General features: G+C 40.2%; 1 protein-coding gene across 1 annotated transcript in view; it reads right to left on the bottom strand.

Annotated features, from left to right (window-relative positions):
* Positions 1 to 1,619: 1,619 nt before the first annotated feature.
* The window catches only part of LHFPL6 (LHFPL tetraspan subfamily member 6), a 136,864-nt gene continuing 128,105 nt past the window's right edge, over positions 1,620 to 10,378 (bottom strand). The window contains exon 4 of the mRNA XM_048933546.1: positions 1,620 to 2,707. Within this exon, the coding sequence (XP_048789503.1) occupies positions 2,589 to 2,707 (119 nt within the window). The 3' untranslated portion in view covers positions 1,620 to 2,588. The remainder of the gene's footprint in view (positions 2,708 to 10,378) is intronic.

Here is a 10,378-nt window from a genome sequence, read left to right as displayed (position 1 = left end):
TAACCAGCTACAGAGCAGATGCAGCATATATCATTGGCTTGATTATTCAAAATTGGTACTTTAGTCAATTCCAAATTAAAAAGGAGATTGTATATAGATTCAAAGAAAGTCCATCATGATGTACTGTATGGCATTGTAACAAAACAAAACAAAAAAAGTAATTTTCTTCATGAAATAAATGCATAGTTTCAGTTTCTCAATATAAATCATACCAGAATCTGACTGCAGGAGGATCTAAAACAAGATGATATGACCTCCATGCTGCAGCAACAAGGAACTAATGTAGTCAACATGATGTCAACATGATGTCAACATAATGTCAACATGAAAGTAATAACTTATATTTTTATAGTGATTATACTTACACAGCAAACTGCAGGTCCAGAGGAACAGAAGACATCTTTCTGCAGCTACACACCATGGAAAGGCAGCAAGAAAAATTTTCCAAGGATCCAACTCAAGCCAGGAGAACCACAGCCAACGTTGTGTTTATGCCACTCTTGGTTTTAATAAAGCATCTATCTACAATACTGTGGGGCAAATACATACTTACTGTGATAGTATATGGAATGTCACTGATTTCCACCTGCAGGTTTTTGAACAGTTTATTGAGAAGGGATGAGCCCAAAAAACTTGGAAGCAGAAGGAAAGGGTGTAGTGCTCTGCATCCTACTGCTGAAGGTGCCGCAAGAAGAGCTTGCAGGGAGACAAGCTCACTCGCTGCTCCATGACTCCATGCATGGTTGGTGTGGTTCTGACCAGAACTGCAGCTGGATGTGATGTGGCTATTATGGGCTAATCTGGGAAGGATAAGGTACAATTTTATATTCACCACACTACTCTATAAAGTGAAAAATAGTATGTAGCCTATAATCAACTTACGTAAAATCCAGTTCATCGGTGTAAGGACTGATCGGCGTAACTGACGTTGCTATTTCTATGTACTTCTGAAAAGCTGCCCAGTGCAATGTACAGAGCATTGTAGAGTTTCAGAGTTACAACAGCACATATGCTGTTAACCAGCAGAACCATAACTAGTATACACACAATAGTTTTGAAACAGGCAATGACAGAAGTATCATATTGGGAAAACAGAGCAGAAAAATGAATGGCAGCAATCACAGTCAGTGCTATGACTGAAAATCCCTTAAAAATTTCCATATCTCAAATTAATATGATTTTTCTTAATGATACTAAGAGGTCTTTTTTTAAGTTATTTTTAGTTTTTTAAATACAGTGCCTCATGGGGGGACTACCTCCTTTTTAGGCATTTTAGTCAGTATGGCTGCTATTAAAATAGTAAGGGTTTGTTTCAGTCAACTAAAAGGGATACCAATACTGTGTGAAATGCTGTGTCCAGGCCAGAATGGGGAAGGTCTCTGTGATGTCCTACACCATACCCAACAGCATCAAGCAAAAATGTCGGACGTGATGGCTTGATTTAAGTGCTAGCAGACATCTATCCTCAGGCTGTGCAGATGAATCCTAAATGCATGTGTTTTATAAGGAAAAAAAGATACAGTATGGTTTAAAAGCTTCAATTATTTCCAAGACATTTTTTTAGATGGGGATCTAAGAAGGGAATTTCTTCATCTCATGACACAACCACAAATTGCAAGTATTGATCAAGGAAAAATTTATTTACAGAGATTTTTCAAATACAAACATAAAATAGCACATTTATATATAATTTTTTTTTTTTACAAAAATGAATATTGAAATAATAAACATGGTACAGCACAATACGACATCAATGAGCTAAACATAACAGAGACAAAAATCTATGTCTGTAATAAGTTCCCTGTCAGTCTAGCATAACCAACAGAGTTCTACAGTACCGTAAGTGAAATTTTCAATGGACAGAAAAATGCCCATTTACTGCACTTCATAAAAGTACTATAGGCAATGGCTACATCTGCCAAGTTATTATGCTGCATTTTTGTAATAATGCTGAAACACAGAGGCTTAATAAAAGATCTATAGGGATGAATAAGCAGTGGCTAAATGTTTGAGGAAGAGAAATGTGGAGAGAACATACAAAATACTGATAAAGTGGCTTATTGGTCCTTTTATTAGGTGTAACGTATAGATTAAAAAGTGTTGTAACACTGAAATTTAATCCACCAAAAAGAAGTTCTAAAAAAAAAAAAGAAAGAAAGAAAGAAGAATCGCACCAAAAAAGGTTTTTCTCTCTAGTCATTTTGTGCCATGGTCAACATCTGTGTGTGTGCTTTTGGGAACACCGCATTGCAGGGGCATTACCCCAGCCTCCCAGCAATATCTTTTCCTCACTAATCCCACCATTAATTGGTGCACGCAGAATGTCACAATTTGCCAAAGTGGAGTTTTCCTTGTTTACGTGGTTGTATTTCTGCGGGGTGGTGAGGAGGCCCTTCCCCAGCCTGCCTGGTGGGGTGGCTTTGGTCCATGGTTCACCTTCTTCCCCTGGGCTCCCAGTGCTACCCACCAGCCCATCCTACTGAGTTTCAGAACGAAAGCACTTAAAATTTTCCTTTTTGTTGTCACTGTGGTCCAGAAGACACCTGCAGGCCCTTGTGCTTCTGGCAGCTGCCCACACCCGGGGCTGCTCAGTAGGGATACTGCTTCTGCTTCTTGCCCGAGAAGCAGGCCAGCCAGGTGCACACCAGCATGGCTGCCGCCGCACCCCCACCTGTGCAGTAGTAAGCCCAGCCGATTTCGCAGGTTCCTGCAAGGGAAACAGAGCAAGACATGATAGGAAAGGCAGAGGCTGCTGGCTCCAAACACATGTCAGCAGTAGAGCAGGCGCCTCTCGGCCTGCCAAGCCCAAGGACAGCCCATGGTACCATTCATTGCTTTACCCTGCAGCAAAAACTTGGAGGAAGGCAGATGGGAGAACTTCGTAAAAGCTATTTTTTCTCCCTAAATCTCTGCTCCAGCAGTACGCATTTACTGACCAAATAAATGAGCTCCCACATTTCTAAGCATATTTTCAGGACTTGTGGGTTTCCAATTGGACTGATGCAGGACAGCAGCCGAAGCAGCAGTCATACCAGCTCCACAATCTCATGTAATGGGACCATCTGGCAGAAGTCTCCATCTAGGAGAGGAGGATATGAAGTGACAGGCCAGGACACTGGGTTGTCAAGAGAAGAAACACAGGCTCTCTGGGCCAAAGGAGCATAATGTTGTGGAACAAATTGCACAGGGGCTTCTAATTCCCACTATTTTCACAAGTTGCCACCAAAAGCAAATCAGATCCTTAATTCACACTAAGATCAGACTTCCAGTGAATATCACATTTCATTAAAATACAAAAGGAGAGAGACTTCCCTGTTCCCACCCAATGTCTCCACTCATTACTTAGAACTTCATGGATATTTAGCCTAGTGTGTTTTCACAACATCTTAATATGGCCTTCAATACTTTTAAAGGGCCTTAGTATCATTATATAAGTCAAACTCATCCACAAAAAAATGGCGCTGAGGAACCCCACAGTGAACCATAAAGTGATTGCTCTCCTTCCAGGCAACACTGCTATTACTGCCTAAGTGGCCAAGAAGGCCAATGGCATCCTAGCTTCTATCAGAGGAAGTATTGCCAGCAGGAGCAGAAAAGTGATCATCCCCATGTACTCAGCATTGGTGAGGTTGCACTTTGAGTACTGTGTTCAGTTTTGAGCTGACTGCTGCAAGAAAGATATTGAGGCTCTGCAGCACATCCAGAGAAGGGTAATGAAGCTGGTGAGGGGTCTGGAGCACAAAACTTATGAGGAACAGCTGAGGGAAATTAGATTGTTAGTCTGGAGAAGAGGAGGCTCAGGGGAAACCTTATTGCTCTCTACAATGTCCTGAAAGGAATTTATGGCAAGGAGGGGGTCAGTCTCTTCTCCTGCGTAACTAGCAATAGGCCTCAAATTGGATGTCAGTAAATATTTCTTCTACAAAAGAGCGGTCAGGAGCTAGAATGGGCTGCCCAGGAGGGTAGTGGAGTCATCATCCCTGGTGGTGGAGGTGTTCAAGAAACATTTTGATGTTGAAATGAGGGACATGGTTTAGTGGGAAATATTGGTGATAGGCGGACGGTTGGACTAGATGATCTTGGAGGTCTTTTCCAACCTTGGTGATTCCATGATTCTACTCCTCAGGACTTCAATCAGTCTTAATAAGCATCATCACTTTGGCTTCATCATGTTGGTCATCTTGATTTCAACTGTTCTCTCTCTCCTACTGAAGTACCATCTCTCTTCACTGACCAGTATGCACTCTCAGCAATACTACACCTCCTTCCTACCTGCTGGAAACTATTCCTCCCTCCAGAGAACAGAAGGTAACAACAGTTTCCACCTAGAAAAAGCTGAAACAGGTGGCACATCCATACTTTGTCCTAATGGTGTTCTTGAGGTCCAGGCTTGTGGGCTGGACAGTTATCAAGATTGCTAATCCTGCCTTAGGCACAAGATGCACAAGATGTCTGTACATTTCAACTTGTCAAAAGCATTAGCATGCCTGAAGGCAAACAGCATGTCCATCAGCTGTGTGCAGGATAGTGGCAGGCCAGTCTTATAATGAGATGTGAGTGGGAGGCAACACTTATGCTCGTGTCCCTTCTGCAGACCTCAGGATGATGCCACAACATGCAGCATACTACTTGTTTCTTTTCTTCATAATACTCAATTTCTTTTTATTTCTATAAAAGGCTCAGTGAAACAAAGATACTTCCATAACCAGAGAATTTTAGGAGCTGAGGCCCTGGTTTGGGCTCATATTCTCTCCCCTGAATGTGCTGCAGTAGAGAGAGATATTTATTTGGTTTTGTAATCTTGATGTGTTCTGTAGATTGAAACAATTCTTGGCTCCCTTACAAAAGGCCACACGGAGAATCTGACTTGCAACATAGAAGACCATCAGAAATCATGGAGAGCTGCCAAGTGCCTTGCAGTGTCCCTGGCAATGGTCCTTGCCTGACTGTACAGCAGTCTCTGGATAGAACAGACCCATCTCTGGACAATTCCTTTACCTGTACACACATGTCTGTGGTTTTTGCTGGGATTTTCAAAACCAGAATTAAGCACATACCATCTGTCTAAATCAACTGGATTGCTTTGAAAATGATCATGTTTATACCAGAGTTGAAGGTGATGGACTACAACTGATAGGTCTTGTGAACTGCCAAGTATTCCTAAAGCTACAAAAGAATTGTAATGGCCACTTCAAAATTTAAAACTTTCTCATTGTGATGCTTCCAAGTAGAGAAACTAAACATTTAAACACTACTTAAAAATAGTTTAAAGATTTGCCTGCTTGCACTGCCTAAAGCTGTGACCTACATGGAATATAGTGAAGTAAATTTGACCTTTGCATGATGTGATTTCAACTTCTGTGCATTGGTCATTGGAGAGGAGAAGAGTGCACCTAATTCATATTAAGGACTGTTAAATTAGTATCAGAGATGTGTCTAACAAATACACCATGCACATACAGTCTTGGATGAGGAAAATAGCATCTATTTCTTCATACCATGCTCCATTTACTCTAAGGATCACTGTCCTACTTAGTGCTCTGAGGCAAGGCAGGCAGTCCCTTAATCTAACAAATGCAATCTACTTCACAGGTGTGAGCTGGGTCAAGATGAACAAACATAAGAACGGGAGAGTGCAGAACAATGGATGAAAGAGCAGGAAGGCTGACCTTTGAGCAATAATAACAAAGCAATAAACCTGGCCATTATTTCCAGCCTGTGTCAGGAGCAATGGGAGGCCTCAGACAAAACAGCTTGATCTCTACTTGCATGATGCTGAGCAGAACAGCATTTCAAGCTATTTCAAGTGCAGAAGAAGCGCCTGCAGCAGGGAAGGTGTCTGAGGGCATAGAACTTAGTCATACTTTTCATTTTAAGTAGAGGTAAGTTCATAGATTACTACAGCTATAAGGCCAGAGAGAATCTATTCTAAAAGTACTTGTTGAAATGAGAGATTGCCTAAACTGCATAGCTACATGTCAAACCGAAAATATACTACCCTTATTGTGCAAGGAAAAAAAATAATGTTTCTGCATTAATGTTCTCATTTTACTATGTGTATGTGCTATTTTAATCCCCTACACCCTCAAGAAAAATTAGTGGTTGCCAGTAATTGGGCAAATTAACTGCAGTTTACATTGCAGAGTTGTTTTTGTTTCACTTTGATATTAAACTATCAATTTATAAGGAACATGAAGCTTTATAAAAAGTAGGATTAATAAGTAATTAAATATACTACCAAATGGAAAGAGATACACCTATCAAAATGCTTTGTCATAGCAAAGATAGACTTTGCTTTCTAGCATTTTATTTTTTACAAATCAGTTACTATTACTTGTTAATTAGTTACAACTAATTATTAATTACTAGTTTTTATAAATATTGCAATAAGAGGTGCTGTAGAATAATCCTTTCTCATGTTCAACCTTTATTGTACGGACATCAGTGCGACTAACCATGTATTCGGAGGAAAGCAAATGATTAAAAGCTCTACAGAACTGGGCTTGAATTTGACCATCAAGAGGGGCACTTTGCCTTCACACAGCCCAGAATATTAAACATCAGAATTATTGCAGTGCAGTTTCCCTTTTTTGAAATTAATGTCAAATCACTAGAATGAAGAGCAACGCTACCTAATTACATGATAGAATTAAATAAGTGCAATTTTGTAAATCTTCACATACACAGAAAAGGTGTAGTTTTCATCAAGACTGCAGAGAAATATATACATGTAGAAATGTGCCAGGGGTGTGTGGAGATGCATGCAAGAATGTGTACCTGTTCCTGCACATAAGATGGGCTGATCTTGTTTCATGCCAAAGTAAACTCCCCACCAACTGAAGTGCTCTTCTGGCTGACACAGATGATACACACCACAGCAACTCCCTTCTCTGCATGGAAGTGTTGCTGCTCTTTACTAATCAGTCTTTACCTAGCAGATCAGTATGGAGGAGAAAATGTGAGCTGCGGTTTTGGTTTTTTTATTAATTCTGGAAAGGAAAGCATTACTAATTGGAGCTCTTGCCTTCCAGCGGCTCAGTGAAGTAGAACCATCCAAGTCAGCTCTGGTAAAACTGGCATTATGAACTCTCTTTTCACATTTGAGATAGGCAGTAAGAGAGCGTCAGGATTAACTGTGAAATCAGACAATCACAGACTTTGCAGCTACAGGGCTTGTTGGCCACTTTCCAAGCAAACAAAAGGAGGGAAGAGTAGCAATACCATGCTCCTCTCCTTTGTAAAAGGACTGAAAGACATTGCAGTCCCCGAGGATAAAGGACAAAAGTGAGGTGAACGAGGACAGCATCAAAGAAGGACTCAGCAGAAAGATATCCCATAGAATATAAAACATTATTTGCTAAATTGGAAGACTTCAGTGAATGTGAAAGGCTAGTGTTGCAATGATGGATTGTTCACAAAAACTTCCATGCCTCTTCCTGATCTCTAACGTAATCCTCAAGGCCGTGAAATGCGACCTCTGTTCCCCTCCCCTGCTCCAATATGTAAGGCAAATAAAGATTAAGAGAAATTTGGGAGTGAGTGAACTTTGGCAACAGGAACTTTGTGGATACTTGATCTCCTGTGGAGCTGTGCCAGGATCCAGTTGCTAAAACTGAATTTTACCAGGATTTGTACTTCTGAAGTCTTATAAAAAAAACACACAGTTATCAAGGTCCTGGAAATAACATATGTTGTTCATCTAAAATAACAATAATTGGCACTTATGGAAACTATCCAGAATATGAAAGTGTCTTGGATGCAAATTTGTTAATTGCAAGACTTAGTATCTTAAATATTTGCACCTTATTTACTGTTAATGTCGGGGCTATCTCGAGCTTTCAGCCTGCTAGTATTTGGCAGGCTCTAAACAGTTAATCCTAAGTACAGCCTGTTTTCCAAGATGAAGGAAAAAGGGTTTCAGATTTACCCACACTGTAGAATACAAATAATACACCTTCAAAAATAAAAGATACAATTCCTACTTGCAAAAACTTGTGCAAGAACTCTAATTAACAGTTTCATATAAGAGTCCTGTACTACAGGGGAATGTGAATTCCTGTAATCAATCAGGGTGCTAGAAATAGTAATCAAAGAAGAAACCAAAAAATGTGATGTTAAGGGGTATATAGGGATTTAGAGATACAAAAGCCACAAATGAATGTAAAAGACAATCAGCTAATTAATAGGAAGGCACAATTATTTTGAAACAAAGCCAAGATAAATTAAATAGCTGAAGAATATTTTTCTTGACAGCTACACAATGAAAAAACATCATTTGAAATCACCTACAAAAGCAGGGGAAGAAGTCAAAACTTGGAATGCATCCAGAAAGGATTAAAGTAGTTATGTGAAACAAAGAAAGTATGCTATGTAAGGTAAATCTGCAGCTGAACAAACAGCACAATACACAATGATCAATTTGGTGAAGGTGGTTTCTCTTTGTCTACTGTATGGATCAGACTTTCCAAAGGCCTTTTCAAAAATATATTATTTCTTACATGTGTAGAGATCAAACTATTTTGGTTAATTATAACTGGTTGAATCAATTGCATGAGTATTTTGATTCGTCATTGAGTCCTAGAATGCCTTGGGTTGGAAGAAACCTCAAAGCCCACCCAGTTCCAATCCCCTGCTATGGGCAGTGCCACCAAGCAGCTCAGGCTGCCCAGGGCCCCATCCAACTTGGCCTTGAGTGCCTCCAGGGTTGGGGCATACACAGCTTTTCTGGGCAGCCTCATGAAGTCCAAAGTGTAAAGGTGGCAAAAGAAGCAACAACTTTTAAGTTGTTCAGCTCTGCTGTTTGCAGACACTCCCATGGCAAAATCCTTCTTTCTTTGAAGGATTGCTTAATTTTGTTTAATCAAATCTTAAATTTGCTGTATGGTTTTATTGTGAAACAGCAAAGGAGAAACAGGTGGATGTCTGGACTGGATCATATCAGAGATCTTTTTCAACCTTAATGACTCTGTGATTCTATAAAATATCTTGTGACAATTACAATGCTCAAAATCCCAAGAGTAAATAGCTCATGTACTACTAAACAGGAGCTCTCCAAGACCATTGGAAAAAGTCAGCAGAAAGCTCACTTAGTGTATAAAATGAAATTAATTTCATCTCTCCCTGGACATTCACAATGCAGAAATCCACACTGGATTAGTTCCCCAAACTGCCTCTGGAGACAGTGGATAGAAAAAGTGTGATGCATTTCAATTTAAGGTAGTCATCTAAAGTATACTGGGTGGACCCTAGTCTAGTAGTACCTAGTTTTAATCCCTTTATTTGTGAAGGGATCCCAAATAACAAGTTTAGATGCCCTTTTCTAGTAATAATGAGCAGGAGTCACTTGCTCTGAGGTGGTCTGAATCCCCTTCTGGTTGTTCCTCCTTGCCTCCCTTGACCCCAGAGGGTTCTTGCATAGTCTAACTCTGGCAACAAAGGTAGGTTAGACAGGATATTTGTGGTCCTTGAGATAGTCACAGAAGTCTTGCAAAGAAATAAGAATGAAAGATAACTAGATAGCACCAAAGAGGAAATGTTTCTTGATGAAACAACTCTCTTTACTAGCACAAAAGCTGACTCATTCATTTATCTATGAGCTTAGCAGCTGCAGCTCAGGCACGCTTATAAAAACTGTGCTTGGCCACCATAAAATCTCTGAGCTGCACGAGGGAATCTGTGAACAAAGCAACCAGCTTTCTCAGAAGGATTGCTCATAAAAATAGAGCTATAAAGCCTTTGCCTTTAATAGGATTCTAATAAATTGTCCTCCCCTCTAACCACTTTCCTTGATAGTTTTGGCACTGTATGTCAACGCTCAGCCAGATGTTGAGATGATGCCACCTAAGGCCAATAAACTAGTTGACAAAGCTTGTTTTAATGTTCACTGCTTTCTGTGAGGGTTTTTTTTTTTAATTTTTTATGTTGTTGTTTTAGTAACTGCAGCTTGCTTTTAGAGATCATTTACTCTGATATTTCTCTAGCAAAAATAATTATCAAGTCAACAGTTGTCTTTAAGATATTTGAAGTCCTTTATAAATGATAGAAGGGAACCTTAATAATAATGATATTTGGAAACAAATATCCTTCTGCAGAGAAGTTTCTGAGATCTCCTGAGGACAATTCAGCTGATAGTTAAGCTCAGGGTGGGAGTCAGCCTGTGAAGTTGCTCTCCATGCAGACACGTTCGCCAGGGGAGCCCTCTCCCAGCAGCTCAAAACATGGGAGGGCAAATGAAGGTGCATGTTTGCAGCCATCTGCTTGGGTTGCTTTGGCTGCTGCTGCATCAGACTTCCCTATGCGTGATGATCAGCAATGGAGCGTGACAGCTGGAGGACACGAAACAACGGGAGAGGATCTAGTGGGACTTTGTAGAAGAAAG

Source organism: Lagopus muta, chromosome 1 (genome assembly GCF_023343835.1).
Source record: "Lagopus muta isolate bLagMut1 chromosome 1, bLagMut1 primary, whole genome shotgun sequence".
Taxonomy (NCBI): Eukaryota; Metazoa; Chordata; class Aves; order Galliformes; family Phasianidae; genus Lagopus; species Lagopus muta.
This window is presented reverse-complemented; position numbering and strand designations above follow the sequence as displayed.